Raw genomic sequence first — 17,845 nt, 5'->3', positions numbered from 1 at the left:
TTAATCATCACTATGTAAAGTTAATTATTTTAAAAGGTTTAATCTCATTTTTAATCTATCATGTTTGGTAGTTGTTTTGGTTTGATCCATCATTATAAAAATTTCACTCTGATCCTTTATGTTTTCAAAATATATTATTTTGATCGTTTTTTTAAAATTTAAAAGTTAACAAGAATACTAATATCTCCAACAAAAAATTGAAAAAAAAACTAAAATGGTTTATTTCAAAAAACCTAAAGGCCCATAATAAAATTTTTTAAACTTAATCAATCAAGACATAATAACTGTAAAATATAGTAAATCAAAAGTGACAATCAAACTCAAAATGTATAAAATATTATTATTAATTTGAAGATTTATCCATTCTAATATACAATTAGGTTGATTTTCCAAACACTTTTTTTTTTAAGATTCCTTCAAACTTGTAACAACTACTAAACAAAACCCATGAAACAAATGAGATTTTGCTTAAGACTAATTTCTCTCAAATTTTTTTGACTAATCATCTTTAATAAGATTTTTTACTTCAATTATCTTAACAGATCTTAATTCAATTTTTTTTTGTAAACCAATATATTTCAACATATATTTTTTTTATATGTTCAAATTAAAAATCAAACCATGATTACAGGCACCTGATCATCTACTAATCATCTCTTACTATGTTGGTATCTTACTTAAACTTCACCTATAAAATGAACCACCCAAGTGTTGGTAAAGTCCAGGCACGGATAAGTACCCTAGTAAATTATCTCGACAATTTTAATGAAAATAAATTTGCAATTGTGTAGAACTTCACAGAACCGAGGTAACCCACGGCTAACCGCTGTTAAACGCGGATACAAGAGAGAGTCGCAGTTGTTTGTGGTTGTTGTTGTTTTTGTCGTTTTCCTCTGAAACTCTGTTGTCTCAAACGGTTGTGTTGAGTTGAGATCGAGAGAGGAAAGATGACAGAGGTGCCGATGTGTATCGCCAGCGTCTGTGAGCTGAGTCCAGATGAGGAGAGGATCTTGATCAGAGACATTGCTCTCACTGCCCAAGCTAACAGCAAAGAAGGCGACACCTTCTTCTTAATCACTCAGAGGTTTTTCCTTCGTCTCTTTCCCTCTTTTTCGCAACTGGGCACTCCAAATCTCACCCAAAGTTCACACCTTTTCTGTTATTTTATTAGATTAGGCCAAAGTTTCACTGTTTGAGAAAATGGGCATGCCCTGAGTTTGCTCAGATCTTTTGTTTTCTTTGCCCTCAATTTTACTAACCTAACTCGATTTTTGCTCTATTTTGTATTTAATTGAGATGGAATGAGTGAATTTTAGGCTAAATCTTGGACTGGTTTAATTGGATAGATAGTGATGATACCTTGATCATGACTGCACATAACCCTCAATCCATTTTCTCTTTATTTTTATGGGGATAAATTTACCAGGGTGTAACTGTTGCAGCCATTCTCTGACAATAGACTAGCTTGCTGTTTAATTGTTTTTGTTAGAAAGCTGCATTTTGCATATTGGGCAAATTGTATAGTCTTACCATGTTTAATGAACATGACAATCTTATATCTCATGAGTAAATACTGTATGGGGGAGGGTTATTGAGCTCGAATGTTATGGTTGTGAAATTAGGAGGTATAGGGTTAAGGCGTTCTTTGCTGCTGATTTTGCAGTGCAGGCTTCTTCAAATCCCTAGGTTGCATTGTTGCCTTGCCTTGCATTTTTGTCATTGCAATTCAAACTTCAAAGATTATGTTTTTATTCAGTTCAGTTAGTTGTTTAAATTACTTTTGTTTCCCAAAGGTGCGCTTGGGGGGGGGGGGGGGGGGGGGATTGTTCTGTTGGGGTATGACTTTTACTGAAGAAAAGATAAAAATTTCACACTTCTGCAAAATATAGGCCTTCATATGCTCACCGCCTATAATCAAAATCATAAGAAACAGCTTCCTTGTATGTGCCTTTCCTCCCAATGTGCCCCTAAAACTGGAAACAAGTTATTCCAAAGGAAAGGAGTTACTTGGACTTTAAAGCAATTAAAGTTGTGCTGTTCCAACGTATATTTGCTCATAACAAGCATCTTAGGACTAAAAGCTGTGTGCGTAAAAAATTAAAAATTTCAGTCCCTTTCTTAATGTTTGTCAGTGGAAGTCCATAGAGATTTATTTTAAAAAAAAATCAGTGACAATAACCTAACTTAAACTTGAAACGCTATGCAGAAATGTTTTGTAGTTTGTACTTTAAAGTTTAATCTCCATTTTGTGGCTATAGACTGACTGGCCTAGTTTGAATACCTTCACATACACATGTAATTACACAGGATTAGAAGGAAGTTGTTTCTGATAGATTTTATGCAGATGGTGGCAACATTGGATTGAATATGTGAACCAAGAACAGACAAACACTTCATATGATGCATCTTCCTTATCAGAACATTGTGATTTGGCCAATTCAAGTGTGTTAAAGAGGCCAGCTGGTATTGATAATTCTGATTTGATAGATGATGCTGTGTCAGAGGACACTGGTATGGGTATTGAGATTCATGATACACTTTTAGAAGGCCGTGACTATGTATTACTTCCCCAAGAAGTTTGGAACCAATTATTTAGATGGTGAGATTGTTTACTTGTCACACTGGTCATATATGGTTCATCTAAAATGTGAAAGTGCTATATTATATTTATGATTTTCTTTTGGATTTCTTGATTTTTATGGTTTTGGAAGAAATCTACTAATTTACACAAACTTCTAACCCTTTAACTGGGCTTTAACGAGCTGCCTGATTTTGTCCCCCTTGACTAGGTATGGCGGTGGACCTACATTGGCAAGGAAAGTTATTAGTTCAGGTCTTTCCCAGACTGAATTGGCAGTAGAGGTGTATCCTTTACGGCTTCAATTACTTATGTTGCCAAAAAATGATCGTTTCCCTATAAGAATAAGCAAGAAGGTGTGGTTTGAGAGAATGTATTGAGTCTTCATAATTGATAAATATATATTTAACATCTCTTACCATTCCTTTGCAAGTATAATTCAGTTTATACATGCTATATCTACCTTAAAGTTGAGATATTTTGGGCAGGAAACCATTGGACAGCTTCACAGAAAAGCTTGTGAAATATTTGATCTTCAGCCAGACCAAGTAAAAACTTCATGGTTCCTTGTTGAAATTCTAATTTTTTGAAAGCTTTTCTTTTTCTTTTTTATTCAGCACGTGGTGAAAAATAGCTATCTCTGTTGTAGGTGTGTATTTGGGATTACTATGCCCGTCGAAAGCATGCTTTGATGAATGACATGGACAAAACTCTCGACGATGCTAATTTACAAATGGACCAAGATGTGAGTATTCAGTATGTTTTGTGTAGGAATGTTCCTCTTGCTTGTGCTTACACATTTTAATTTATCACTCTTGTTTTTCTTTTGATTAATGATAATATTCATACAGATTCTTGTTGAGGTCATCAACAATACAAACAACACAAGTTTTGCTCAAGAAAATGGGTCTGCACAGAGGGAAATGAATTCTGCTCTTGTGGAGCCTTCAAAATCAAGCTTATCGATTGCTGGTGGCTTATCTGCTAGCAGAGGTGCATCTAGAGGCCACAACATGGACCTTTCTTCATCTCAGAACCTAAATTCTCCAGTTAGAGATGTGGAAAACCCTTATGGAACCAGTGGTGTCACCACAAGAGGTTCATTCGGTGGTCTCACTGGATTGCTGAATCTTGGCAATACTTGTTACATGAATAGTGCAATACAGTGCCTTGTTCATACACCGGAATTTGCTAGGTACTTCAGGGAAGACTATCACCGAGAGATAAATTGGCAAAATCCATTGGGCATGGTTGTAAGTATCATCTAAAAAGCTGTAAGCATGAATTTGTTTCCTTTTCTTTCCATACTTTTATTAGGGATCCGCTATAGAACAAGTATTTGGTTTAGAGATAAAAGGTTATTTCCAGTCCCAAACTTTAACATACTCCTTCGCACTGGAGCCCTTTGGTTTTCAAGTGCTGATAATGTATAGGCTCACTTATCTTATACTTAATTTCAACTTATCTATGTAGAAGAATGGGGTCAGTGTAGATTGAACTCTAGACCACTTGGTCTTGGAGGTTCTAACACTATGTCATGAACCAATTATTTCAAAAGCTTAAGTTTTAGGGTGAAGGCAAGTTTTATACTTAAAAAAGCTTAAGTTCACTTTTGATCCTTCCAATTGGTTTCAATTTGAATGGCATCCTCCTCCTATTTGTTCAAATTGAAATCTAGAGGGAAAAATATGTTTCCCCATAAAAGTTGGAGGTCCATTAATTCAATTAAGCCTAGCCTTAAGTCTTAATTTGTGGGCATGAATTTTATTTTATTTTTATTATTATTTTTTATTTTTCTGTTATTCATTGAAGCTATTATATTGGGTTATATTTCATATGTCATTTTGAAATAAAGAATATTTGAGTTGGAGTCAATGGTAGCATTTATAAAAAAAATGGTCTCCATTGAACCATTTGGAAGAGTTATTATCGTGGGTTATAAACTCATTTTGTCTTTGTATTGCTTGAATGCCTGCTTCAATAGGATTGAACTTTTTGTGCATTACTATGCCATCCTTCAATGACTTGGTTTGGTTGGGAAATGATTTTTAGTCAACCATATGATAACTGTTATGGTAAAATTATGAAGTATTGTTCTAAATAAAACTTTCCACTGTGTAGGGTGAACTAGCCCTAGCATTTGGTGAGTTGCTTCGAAAACTATGGGCACCTGGGCGAACACCAATCGCTCCTCGGCCTTTTAAAGCAAAGCTTGTTCGCTTTGCACCTCAGTTCAGTGGGCACAATCAACATGATTCTCAGGTTCACCCATTGACTGAAAGTTTTACCCTCTTCAATTTCTATGTCGTAGTCCGTGGTAACATTTGTTTTACCATCTTTTTCAGGAGCTTTTAGCATTTCTTCTTGATGGTCTTCATGAAGACTTGAATCGTGTAAAGCACAAACCATATATAAAATCTCGAGATGCCGATGGCCGGCCTGATGAAGAAGTGGCTGACGAATATTGGGCAAATCATATTGCTCGTAATGATTCCATAATTGTTGATGTATGCCAGGTGAGTCAAATCAGTAATTAGTAAATTATTGTAATGTGTCATAGACTCAGTTAATGGCTTAATATCAGCTTGTCAGAAACAGCTTTAACTAGCATAGTTAACTGGAAATGCTGCATAGAATGTCATGTAATAAATATCAATATAAATGATTCAGCCTCTCTAAATATGATTTTTAACTGAATTTCTGTTTCTTGTAATCAAGATTGTAGAATTCAGAGTGGAAGAGATTAGAGAGTAATTTGAACTATTTCATTCTATCTGATTTGATTACAGAGAAGGTATTTATAGAATACAAAGATAGACCTCTAGCTCCAGTTGTCTGACAGCTGTTGCAACTAACTAACTGTACATCTGTCATAACTGAGATGTAGCTCTAAGCTACTTGCAGGTCTACATTTACCTACAATAACCTATACAGCTGGTGTCTAGATATCTACATTTTGCAAACCTTTCATGATTTTCTGTGAAGTGTCAACTAACTTTCAATTAAATATAATCCTGCCCTCACAAACTCAATATTTTCCTTTGCATTTCACCGTTTCGTTTGTTTCTGATTCATCCAGCTTCTAATCTTTATTAGTTGCTACGATGAGTAATAAGCAGCCTTGGTCCTAAAGTAGCATCATTAGAATCTGTTTGGGACTACTATCTAATATTTTGAAAGCTGTTATGTTTTAGATATTCTGAAAATTGTTAGAGGGCGTTTGGTTTGTCCATTTTCTGTTTTCATTTTCAGTGAAAACAGAAAATAAGTTTGTTTCAATTCTCGAAAACGTTTTCTGTGAAAATATTTCCAAAAAGAAGCAGAAAATTGAAAATGAAAAAAGTTGTTTTCAACGTTTTCAAACAAAATGAAAATGGGGACTGTTTCAAAACCTACTGGGAACTTAAAATTTTGCTTTTGAACGACCCTTAAAGCATTTAGAAAAAGCACTCATAGTTTCTTCTGGTATTTTACTGAATGCAAAGTTGTCAGCCTCTTGAACTTACTGTCAGAAATCACCCACAGCAAAAGCCGTGGCTTTTCCAAATTGTGAAGTCTCATTATCCCCTGTAGTGCCGAACCTCTTGCAAGTATAATACAGAACTTAGAATCAAATAGGTGAGGCAAAGATTGAGAAAAAAATAGATAAAGGATGAAAAGGTTTGTAATTATTGAATTCAGATTCAATAGTTAACCTCCTCTAAAGGACTTCTCCTTTTACGCCAAAACAGTTGCTCAGTAGTTCCAATCCTCCCCAAAAGATGACCTTCACCATGTACATCTTCTGTTATATATCCTTTTCCCCTAGTAACCCCCTCTAACAATCTAATTAACCCCCTCTAATCACCTAACTTGTAAGTATTCCCTATGTTCCTTCTAGTCTACACTCCATGACCTGTACTGACTTTTCCTCAGACTTCATCTTGCTTTCTTTCTTATTTTTCAAGTTTTGTTATGAGGTGTGGAGGAGTGAGGAAACCTGCGCATGTGGTGGGCAATGTTGTCAATGGTGGCTATCGCGGCACTATCAAGCTATAGCGTAGCGGGTTTTAGGGAAAACGCAATCGCGATGGGGTCGCGTTGTGGACTCCACAAAAATTGCAATCGCGGGTGCCTTACCTGTCGCGGAATCTCATTGCATCGTGGTTGTTGCATTGTCGGTTTCCGACAAGGTTGAATCCGGAGCGAAACTGCATCGATGCGCGTTTAGGGTTCATCGTTCTGAAAGAGGAATGTGGTCAGGTGCGGATTTGGGTCAGGTACTTCAGAGTTGTTTTGGGCTTGCAGTCCACAAGGTTTTTAGCTTTGTCAAAATTTAAAACTCACGTGTAGTAGTCACGTGGGTTTTTAAAAGTTTACTCTATTGGTTTTTAAAACATCAGAGTCAAATTTTTTGTTTTTACTCTATTTTTTTTTTACTTTTTACTTATGGACTCGGGCTTTCTTCTAATAGGCCCAACAGTAGCATTTTGACTTCTACTTCACGTAAGTTTTCAGTTTTCCAGACCATTCTAGAACCTCTTAGCATTTCCTCTGATTCTTAGTCATCACATAAACCCTTCCCTACCAAAACTTTCCAGCCTTCTTTGTCCAGTGCCTCTGTTTTTTTACAGGTAAGAACTTTTTTTTCTTTCTTTGGTTTAATACTCCCCCTTTTTCTTCGTCCAAGTCATCTGTCTTATGCCCGACCTTCTTATTATTCTGATTTCTTAAAAAATCACAGTATGGCAAATGAGGGATAATCAAATCCTCCTAGTACTGATCCTGGATGGAAATATTGGGGAAGGGGCAGAGGAGAATGAACATATTTTGTCTTGAACAATTTAACTTTTGAGATAATATTATGTTAATGCTTGTCCAGCTTATTTTTATTTGCATATAGCATGCTTTTTCTATACACATTTAATTGTTATATATATTCTATTTCAACCGCTATGTGGGTTCTGCTATTTGGCCGCAACGCCATCCACTATATTCTATAGCGGATTTTCAGCTTTTCGCAATTTTCTGCAATCTGCTATTGACAACACTGGTGGTGGGATAATATTTCAGAAATTGATGATTCTAAGTTTGGTTTTTTTTTAAGGGTTTAAGCTTTATGCATTACTTTGTTTGAAATGATAAAAATGAATCTAGGATGGGTGAGATTTACCGGGAAAAGATGTGGGATTATGATGAATGCATTGGGAATAAAAATGCAGGTTACAGTATTATTATGACAATGATCATTCTTCTCTGAAGCATAGTGAACTTAAAATAAACTGTAGTTTATCCAAAGGGAGGGGCAATTATATGATAAGAGATCTATGATGCATGGATATGGTACAAGTATCGGATACGATACGGATACAATATGACGATACGTCATTTTAAAAAAATATAGGATATGATACATTTAGGATACATTAAAATCAATAATATTTTATTAAACATCAATAAAAATAAGATAGAAATTGCAAATAAATATGATCCAAAAATTCAAAATACTGGAATAACATTACTAAAAATCTGGTTCTATTTTTTATTTTGGTGTTACCTGTTCTAAAAAAATTGATTTATTTTAAATCTGACTATCATGCTGTATCCGTGCCGTATCGGGACGTCTTTTTCCTTTTTAAAATTGGTCTGGAACTGGATACGTGCAGGATATGTATCCAGGGAGTATCCGTATTGGATACATATCTGATACTGGTACGTTGCCCAAAATAGAGTATCCATGCTTCAGACTAAGAGACCAATGGTGTTTCCTAACTAGCGTAATTTTTTTATTTATGGCTTAGCTGGTACTCTTGTACACAGAAATTTCAATTAAGAAAATGTTCAATGATGCTAATTTCTTTCCATAATTTAAACTTTGGTCTCTTGATTATCCATTTGTAATTGTTTATGTATGATATGAATTCACATTTTATATATTCCTGATCAAGTTTACCAACTTGGATATGTTTCTGATAATTCTTCATTTTTTAGGGACAATACAAGTCAACTTTGGTTTGTCCAGTTTGTAATAAAGTCTCTGTCACATTTGATCCTTTTATGTACCTTTCCCTGCCACTCCAGCCCACCACCAATAGAACCATGACAGTGACAGTTTTTGCTTGTGATGGAGCCGCCCTTCCATCTGCTTGTACAGTAACTGTCCCTAAGCAGGGACGATGCAGGGATCTCATACAGGCACTTAGCAATGCTTGCTCATTGAAGCACAATGAGAGGCTAGTACTTGTGGAGGTGTGTACCAAACTAGTTCATAAGTTAAACATATGTATTGGAATTATTGCATGTACTTATTCTAATTCAGTGTGTTATATTGATGTGCTATTCACAGATACGAAACCATTTGATCCATAGATATTTTGAAGATCCTCTTCAATTGTTGTCTAATATTAAAGATGATGACCGTCTTTCTGCTTACAAGGTTCCAAAGATAGACAAGAACACAAAGTATCTCCAGTTGATACATCGCCGAAGAGAGCAGTATGTGATTTTTAAATTTACATGATATGCACAGTTGTTATATTTACCAAAGAATTGAATCTACTTTGTCATGTTAGTACATATAATGATGCTTCTCTTCTCGTTTGTTATAACATTCTCTTCTATTACTATTATGGGGATTTGGGAAAACAGTCTGTCATGTTTAATAGCTAACTATAATGCAGTATTTTCTAATGTTGATTTGATTTGAATTGCATCTGTTAGGTCCAGATCCATTAAAATTTAAATGGAAGTCACTTGGCCGTGGTATCATATGTCATCTAGGTCATAAGTTAAAACATCAAGTTGGGCATAATTTTATATGTTGTTTGCTAAACTGCTTTCTGATATATTTTTGTAATTTTCTCTTAGGAGTAGTGACTCACACATCATATCCGGATGGAAACCATATGGAACACCTATTGTTTCGTTGATTTCATGTGATGATACAGTCACAAGAGGTGATATACAAGTAATAGTTAATCGTATGCTCTCTCCACTGCTAAGGAAAGGTATCAATGTAGAACAAGCTACCACTTCTGAAACAAGCATCTCAAAAGCAACATCTGATCAATGCAGTTTTAATTCTTCTGATGATGCATGTGCTGCCAACATGGTGTCTAATTCAGTAAATAAGGATACTACCAATTCAAAGGCGCCGCCAGTGCCATTGCCAACATTACCTCTTCTCTTGGTAGATGATAACAATGCTTGCATTGATCTTTCAATGGGAGAGGAAAAAGTAGTTAAACTGTCGCCATTGTCACCAAAGATTTTAGTGTATATTGATTGGTCTCAGAAGCTTCTGGAGAAGTATGATACTCATCCACTTGAGACTTTGCCTGAAGTTCTAAAATATGGACCTGTAACCAAGAAAGCTCGTACTGAACCTCTCTCCTTGTACACCTGCTTGGAAGCTTTTCTGCGTGAAGAACCTCTGGTGCCCGAAGATATGTGGTTAGTTCATCCTGCAGCTCACTCTAACTCTATTCTCTCTTCATATCTTTCTTTCTCATGCTTAGCAAGCAGTCCAAATGGAGTGTACATTAATAATTGTGAGCTAAATCTGTCAGTGACCTATTTTATTAATGTTCCCTATTCTGCAATTTAAGAATCTAACAGAAGAGAATGAAACTAGTGGTTGTGACTAGTAACATGCTTCTTGTTTGAAGAGTTATTTATAGTAAATTAAGAGTAATTGCAAATGTTAATGATCCACAGCATTGAATTTTCTAGTATGAGGTGGCATTGTCCATTACATGGTCACCTGTGTAGTAGTTAACGCAATTTATGTTAGATGAATTTAGATGTAGATGCTTTTCATGAGCATTGAGTGGGTTAGCATTTAATATTTTCAAGTTTTTATAGCTTAGGTCTGAACTTATGTGTTGTGTTTATACATTTTATTCTGGTATTTGATTTTAAACTTCATTTAGTGCTTTTTGCTAATTCCATGCTACAATATTTTGTCATAAGGGAATTTTGTGTGTCCAAAATTCAACTTAATTGTACTTTAACATATTCATGACAATGATTTATTTATTGCCGTTGCTATATGAATATATACTCCCTCTGGTTTTGAATATAACCAAAAAATTGCTTTGGGTGTTGGTTTTTAATATAAGTAAATCTCAACTAATTTTAGGGGTTTTAATTTCAATGACTCATTCTTATTTTTGATATCAAATTCCAATGAGGGTAGTTTGGGTAAATAACTTAATTTTTAATTGAGATTGATGCAATTAAATGTTAACCAACTTTCTTAGTTAGCGTGAAATAGTTTTTTTCACTTATATTTAAAACCAGAGGGAGTACTTGTTAAGATTCAAGTACACATGGCAAGTGACAAACTTGGTGTAGATTATTGTTCCTATAGGGATTGATCAATTACTATTCTAACCTTTATCAAAGCAATTAATTAAAATTGAAAATTTTAGAAGACAAATGAAAGCATTTAAAAAGTAAATGCTAAGATGTAACCAGTAACCATCACTAGTCTTGAGAGGGAAAACAATGAGATGAAGTAACCATCACTACGTGAATTGGCCCAGAGACCACGTTTACTATGGCTATGCAAGGCCAATGGGTATATTTTTATCCTATTGGCTACAGTTTGAAAGTTGAACTTAAATTATTCACATCCATGGTCCAACATACAGATCCTGTCTTGATCAAACGAGTTACCCAATTAAAATGTGAAATGCCTGCAAAACAGTTTTTTTTATTGATAAAATGCATGTAGATTATTTACTAAAAGAATTGCTTGCTGGATCCACTAAATAGGGAGTGGAACCCAAATCATTTAGTGGGATCCGCATAAATTTCACTCAATAATTAGTGTGTTAAAAAGAATGGATTATAGAATGTTTGTTATTAGCATTCCTCTTCAAAGTTCAAACAGTTGTTAGCCAAGCAATTAAAAACATTTATAGTAGATGTGGGTAAACAAACCCATTTCATAATAAAATGCTCAAAGATTTAAAGAGTCAAAGTACCTAGTAAATTAAAAGGAGCCTCTAAAAGATTTAGAACTCCATACTGTCCTTAGTAGTTAAGAGCAAAGGATATAGTTCAGAATACATAAAAAGTTATAACCAAAATAAAGAGTGACAAAGAACTGGATGTTGAATCCTTGAAAGCTCTCAATCCCAAGCTTGATCTCCAAATGCTTGAGTTTCTCTCACTAGAAACCCTTACCCTAATCTTTCAACTCACTAGATCTAGGTCTAGAAAGGACTGAATGAAAAGTCTTAAAAATTTAGATAAAAAGGAAATAAAATGGACTGGAGTTGTCATGGGCACGACATTCTCAGTCAGTGGGCACTGTTGATCAGGTATATGCTTCTAATAGGCTAGAGCCCTACAGCACCCTTGTGCTAGACTTTCCCCTTTTCCTCTTCAATTTGGATTGATTCTCGCTTGGGCCTTGTCTAAGCCTTAAATCTGTAAAATTTAGTAGCAAAACATCCCATAAGAGATCTTAAACATGCTTAATTGAAATAACTCTTAACTTCCCAAGATTTCCAAAGATTGAGCCAATTTAACTAGAAAGCAAAACATGAATCAAAACATTCAAATAAGCTCAACATCTTTGCCCATATCCGTAAAACCCAAGTACTTTAATCACATTTATGGGTGGAACTAGGCTGTAACTATTGAGTTATCAATGCTTTGCTAGCACTCTTTCTCCTTTCTTTCTTGTACATTCCTATTGAAAGCATTTTTGCTTAGCATGCTCCTCCTTTATGTACACACCTAATCGAGGCTCTATTGTTAGATGTCTATGTGTTATTTATTTCTATTCTTAGTGTTATATCTTTCAAGCTATGTGATACACAAACATTGTAAAATATTGTTTTTATATCAATTTCTACCTTAGGATAGGAACTTATCTACTTTTTCACTTTGTAATTCTATTGTTCACTTTTATTTTTTCTTGTTTGATCTTGTATTGCTACTGAAATCTCTTGATGAGCAAAACTGTGTAACTGCTGCAGAAATAGTTCTTAAAGCATTTCTGCATTTGCATATATAAAATTAGTACTTGAATATCAATGGCTAATATTATATTTATCTGAATCTGATATAGGTACTGTCCTAAATGCAAAGAGAGACGACAAGCAAGCAAGAAGCTTGATTTGTGGAGACTCCCAGAGGTTTTGGTCATTCATTTGAAGAGGTTTTCCTACAGCAGGTCAATGAAGCATAAACTGGAGACTTTTGTTAACTTTCCCATTCATGATTTTGATTTAACCAATTACATAGCCAACAAAAACAACACTCGGCGTCAACTGTACGAACTGTATGCCCTTACAAATCATTATGGCAGTATGGGTAGCGGGCATTACACTGCACATATTAAGGTAAAGTGAGAAATTTCAATCCTTTGAAGTTGCTTTGATTTTTTGCTAGGGCTCAGCACCCAGAATGTTCTTCCTTTTAGCAATGCTCTGCAGTCTGATTCATATTTTCCAAATGTGCAGCTTTTAGATGAGAACAGGTGGTACAATTTTGATGACAGCCACATATCACTCATAAGTGAAGATGAGGTTAACACTGCTGCTGCCTATGTGCTATTTTACCGCAGGGTGAAGAATGACGATGCCGCTGTTAGCAATGGGGCTTAGCCCTTCATGTTGGCAGTTTTATGTATAAAGTAGATGTCAAGAACATACCTGGTTATTCCAGAAAAGTTTTAGAAAAAAGGTAGGTGAACAATTTCAAATGTATGCCTTAATTTAGGGATTTTTTTCCCCTTACTGTATGAAAAGGCACAAGCATGTTGATGCCAGAGTGTAGTCGATGAAACAGAATCTAAGGAGTTGTTTGCATATATGTTGTCTGATGCCTTCCTGGTATTTCAGTATTACAGATCCAAATTGTTTAAGCAGGATGTAATTGTCATGAATTTTCAACTTATTCGGAATTTGAACTTACGTGCAGATTGCAAAGAGCTAGGTAAATCTTTCTTAGAATTTGTTTTTTTATTTTATTTTAATTATGATACATTCTTAATGACATCATTTTCTCACTTGAATTCTGAACCAATGCCCTACTAGTCAGTTTTGAAATTATTGCCGATCCTAGAAGACAATGATGTTTAGCATCTCTTGATTTTGTTTTTATATCCTATTTTTTGAGAACTAGGATTTTTAATATAAACACACATAACATGACGTGTTTTTGTATGAACCAAGATATACAAATATTTAGTGATATAAAACTTGTTCAATAGACTCAATATCAAGATGTGCACGTGATTTAACAAATGCCAAATAAGCCGTTTTGGTACTTCTGGTTATAATTTTTTTTTATACAAATCAAATATATTTCAAAATTTTGGATGAACTGGCAATTTCATGATAAAAAAAGATAGGCTTGACAAGAGTCATACATCTTAAAAGTAGGAAAATTATAAGGGTTGACACATTAATGGTGTAAGGTTCCATTACGTTTATATATGGGAAATATAATCTGTATTAGTTTTTATTTTTTTGTTCATGGTCTCTGACCAGAAAAAAAGTAAAAAAACTATGTACTATTGCTATTTGACAGTTCATCTCCGCAAGTGATCAAAATGAACAAATAACCCTTTTAATATATAGTCCAAAATATAATGTGCATGAAATTATACGTTAGTGATTATTTAATGTTTTTTTTTTACTTCATAATTTTTTGTAAAATTTCAATATATATGAAGTAAAGAGGAAAAAAGCTCTTTTCTAACATGTGAAATAACTAGTTCATAAGTTAATAATACTTTTAACAAAAAAAAGTTAATACTTTTTATTCGGGTTTTTGAATTCTAAAGGGAGTTAATTGAGAATAATTAAAGGAACATGCCGGGAACACGTTTTTGTTATATATATGTTTATGGAATTCACAACATAAACGCATTTTCTACGTGTATTTCTATATTATTTGTATGTTTATAAATTGATTTTTTTTTTTGTTATGCACAACAACTTTTAATGATTCATTGATAAATGAGCATGTGCTTAAACCACATTTTATGGTGGTCGGAGAAAAGCTTACTTCGATGCTACAGTGGAATCTAAATATACCTATAAAAAAATTGAGATGTTCTCAATTAAGATATGGTGGTGAGTGTGATTTTCCCCTGCTTTAGTTGATCAACCCCCTTAAAGCGGTGGATGGTGGTACTTACAAAAATATTAGACCCTCAAATCTAGTGGTAATTATAAGTATTTTAGAGTTGGAAAGGAGTTAAGTTAGTTGTGCATTGTATCCTTATTTATAGTGTTGATTGTAACTGCTTCATGGTAAGAACCGTCTTATCGAATTAAAAGATTGACAAAGAATAAAAAAATTTTCGTACCCCATTTCCCAGATGCTCTTCGCTATGCGAAGGTATGGGGGAGGGATGTTGTACGCAGCCTTACCCTTGCATATGCAAAGAGGCTGTTTCCGGATTCGAACCCATGACAAAGAATCATCTTAAAAATATATTATTCTAAAACGATTTTTAATTAAGAACCATCTTAGAAGAATATCTATTTTTTAAGACGATTTTTTTATGAAATTATCGTAAAAAATAAAATTTTCTACGACATTACTTACAATGTTATCTACGACGACGGTTAGTAACTAAGTGTTGGTTGTACTTAATAGTTATATAAACTCATTTGTCTCACTCTCCACAACCACAAAGAACATCTCTAATCATAATTTTTAAGCAGGTTTTCAGTGTGTTTTCTTCAAAATGACAAACAAGAACCTCCTATACGCAATACGAGTAGAAAGAGAGTCAGTTGCTTACTTTACCTGTGGCTAATCTCTATTCTTGGTATAACATCCAAATTATATGTTATCCGGTAATGTAATATTAATGGAATAAATTCTTAAAGCTTTCAAAACTCAATTGGATCCACATGCACTACATGTAAAACAGCTAGCACGATTACTTTACTTGACAAAAAATATATGGTCATAAGGATCGAATATGCCAAAGCTAATAATAGGATCGTAAATGTAAAACGACAACACATATATTCTGATAACATTTTTTTCACCGACGGATAGAATGATCTCGACAGTGGGACGTGGAAAAACGCTGCTGCTGAATGCTAATGATGCGGTAATTGTTGGTTAGTGGGTTAGGTGGTGCTACTTTTTCTACTACCAATAGTTAGACTATCAAATTCCAGAAAATAAGTGTCCTTTTTTGGTCCACCTAAAGAAAGGGCACTTAATTGTAACCACGGCACTTGTCTTAGAAAAAAAGGGCTATCATCAACTTGCTTGAAAATATTTAGTTTCAACCAATGTCCATATCATTATGCAGAAACATGCCGTGGACATTTGTACAAATTTAAATCCATATTGTTCGGTAACAATAGAAGCCAATTCATCTTGCTGCAAGTGTGAGCTTTTCTTCACAAATGACTAATACAATCACTTGAGTTCTAAATGGGATTGTGGATTTCCACTATACACCACTATGCATATAATTGGATGAATCCTTTTCTTTTCCACAAATTTCAATTCCCCCCTTATTTCTAGAATATTAAGGATCGATGTAGTGCAATTAATTTGTTAACTGCAATTCCAATTTGGTATTATGGAGATGATTGTAAGCCTGTCCACTATAACATGGATAAGTTATATATAGGATTTATTAAATGCATGGGAGTATTTTTTTTTTTAATTTATTTTTACGTGAGAATAAGAAAATAAATATTAGTTATTGAATTTTATTCTGAATAATTACATATAACCATCTTACTTGTGTTTAGATTTTTTTAAATGATTCGATCTTAAATAACTTTAATATTAACAATTTATGCATAATTAATATTGTACTTGCACAATGAATTTGTTCCTCTCTTTTCTTTTTCATCGTCAAAGTTTCAGATATCACAAGATGTCCACCAACCAGAGACAAATCCATGATCTAATGAGGGGCCAAATATAAAAATTAAAATTCATATAATAAATATATTAACTAGCACATATCAAAATTCATACAAAATAATCATAATTATATATTTTTTCTAAATTATCTAAGAACTATAATAGAAAATATATTTTCATAATAGATAAATTAAACATTTTTTAAAAACCCAAAATTACAAATTACAATCACCAATTTCATGTGCCATCAAGAATCTTAATGAATTTATAATAAAAAATAGTATTTATGTTAAACATTTTTATTACGAAAAATCTTATTATGTTAAAAAACCATTAACTTGGAATTAATAAATTATGCTACTAACTAAATTATTTTTTACGACAATAGTAGCTAACAACGTTGAAAATAATTTACTTCCAGATAGTTGGTAAATAGAAGGAAAATGTTGTCATAACAAAGGTTACAACTTTACCGGTAAAATTCAACTTATCTTTGATGCAACTTGATATATAATATATTTTTCTAAGAATTACATAGTACATGTATTTGAACTCTTGCACTCGTGACCAAAAAATTCGTTGAAATCTCTCAAACAATAACAAGAAGAACAAAGACGAGACAATAAAGCCAAAAAGAATATAAAATAATGATAATTAGAAGATAAAATATTATAGATATGTTTCAAAATTTAACTTATCAGTCTCTTATAAAGTGTTTGTAAGTTTGATCCATGGACAAAGATTAATAAATAATATTTAAATTCTTATATTAATATATATGAAATGCTAATAAAGTCATTTGACTATAAACTAATTATTTTAACATTTAAAATAATAATAACATATTAACGTTTAGAAAGAAAAATATATATTACTCAAATATTTTTTCTAAAAAAATAAAATATAATATCTCTTCAAAAAATACTATAAAAGAATAAAATATTTTGTTAAAAAGTAGAAAAAATAAATAACTCTTAAATCACTTATTTTTATGTTACACTTAAATAACACCATTTATATAATTTCACCCCTATTACTTACACCCCTAAATATATATATATATATATATATATATATATATATATAAATATATATATATATATATATTAAAAATGAATTAAAAAAGTTATGCGAGTCACCTAATGGTATCTGTCGTGACCCAACCCACTAAAATCAGAAACTAATCATAATCACTGTGAAGAAATCAAACATAATTTTTTTCTACTAAATAAATATTATTCTCTCACAGTGGCGGAGCCAGAAAAATTATAAAGCCTGGGCAAAAATTTAAAGATAGCAAATTCACATTGTATATAATATGTAAATAGTAATCAATCAAAATAAAAGAGACTCGTCATTTTGTCAACAAAAATATAGTTTAAAATAAAAGAGATAAACATAATCTTACAATAGCGGGTT

At 33.1% G+C, this 17,845-nt stretch overlaps 1 protein-coding gene across 1 annotated transcript; it reads left to right on the top strand.

Annotated features, from left to right (window-relative positions):
• Nucleotides 1-730: 730 nt before the first annotated feature.
• Nucleotides 731-13,515, top strand: LOC114400090 (ubiquitin carboxyl-terminal hydrolase 5-like). Its single transcript, XM_028362371.1, has 13 exons — nucleotides 731-1,084; nucleotides 2,345-2,599; nucleotides 2,790-2,934; nucleotides 3,067-3,126; nucleotides 3,228-3,323; nucleotides 3,430-3,831; nucleotides 4,700-4,840; nucleotides 4,924-5,094; nucleotides 8,549-8,806; nucleotides 8,904-9,052; nucleotides 9,425-10,009; nucleotides 12,642-12,915; nucleotides 13,036-13,515. The coding sequence occupies exons 1-13, from the start codon at nucleotides 948-950 to the stop codon at nucleotides 13,177-13,179; spliced, it is 2,817 nt and encodes a 938-aa protein (XP_028218172.1). The 5' UTR covers nucleotides 731-947; the 3' UTR covers nucleotides 13,180-13,515.
• The last annotated feature ends 4,330 nt before the right edge of the window (nucleotides 13,516-17,845 follow it).

Source organism: Glycine soja, chromosome 19 (genome assembly GCF_004193775.1).
Source record: "Glycine soja cultivar W05 chromosome 19, ASM419377v2, whole genome shotgun sequence".
Classification (NCBI taxonomy): domain Eukaryota; kingdom Viridiplantae; phylum Streptophyta; class Magnoliopsida; order Fabales; family Fabaceae; genus Glycine; species Glycine soja.
This window is presented reverse-complemented; position numbering and strand designations above follow the sequence as displayed.

What these genes read in the sequence shown, in the direction of transcription:
- LOC114400090 (XM_028362371.1), top strand. Translation starts at nt 948, where the DNA reads ATGACAGAGGTGCCGATGTGTATCGCCAGCGTCTGTGAGCTGAGTCCA. An exon ending in ACAATCAACATGATTCTCAG is followed by an intron (nt 4,841 to 4,923) that starts GTTCACCCATTG and finishes CATCTTTTTCAG; the next exon opens with GAGCTTTTAGCATTTCTTCT. An exon ending in ATACATCGCCGAAGAGAGCA is followed by an intron (nt 9,053 to 9,424) that starts GTATGTGATTTT and finishes ATTTTCTCTTAG; the next exon opens with GAGTAGTGACTCACACATCA.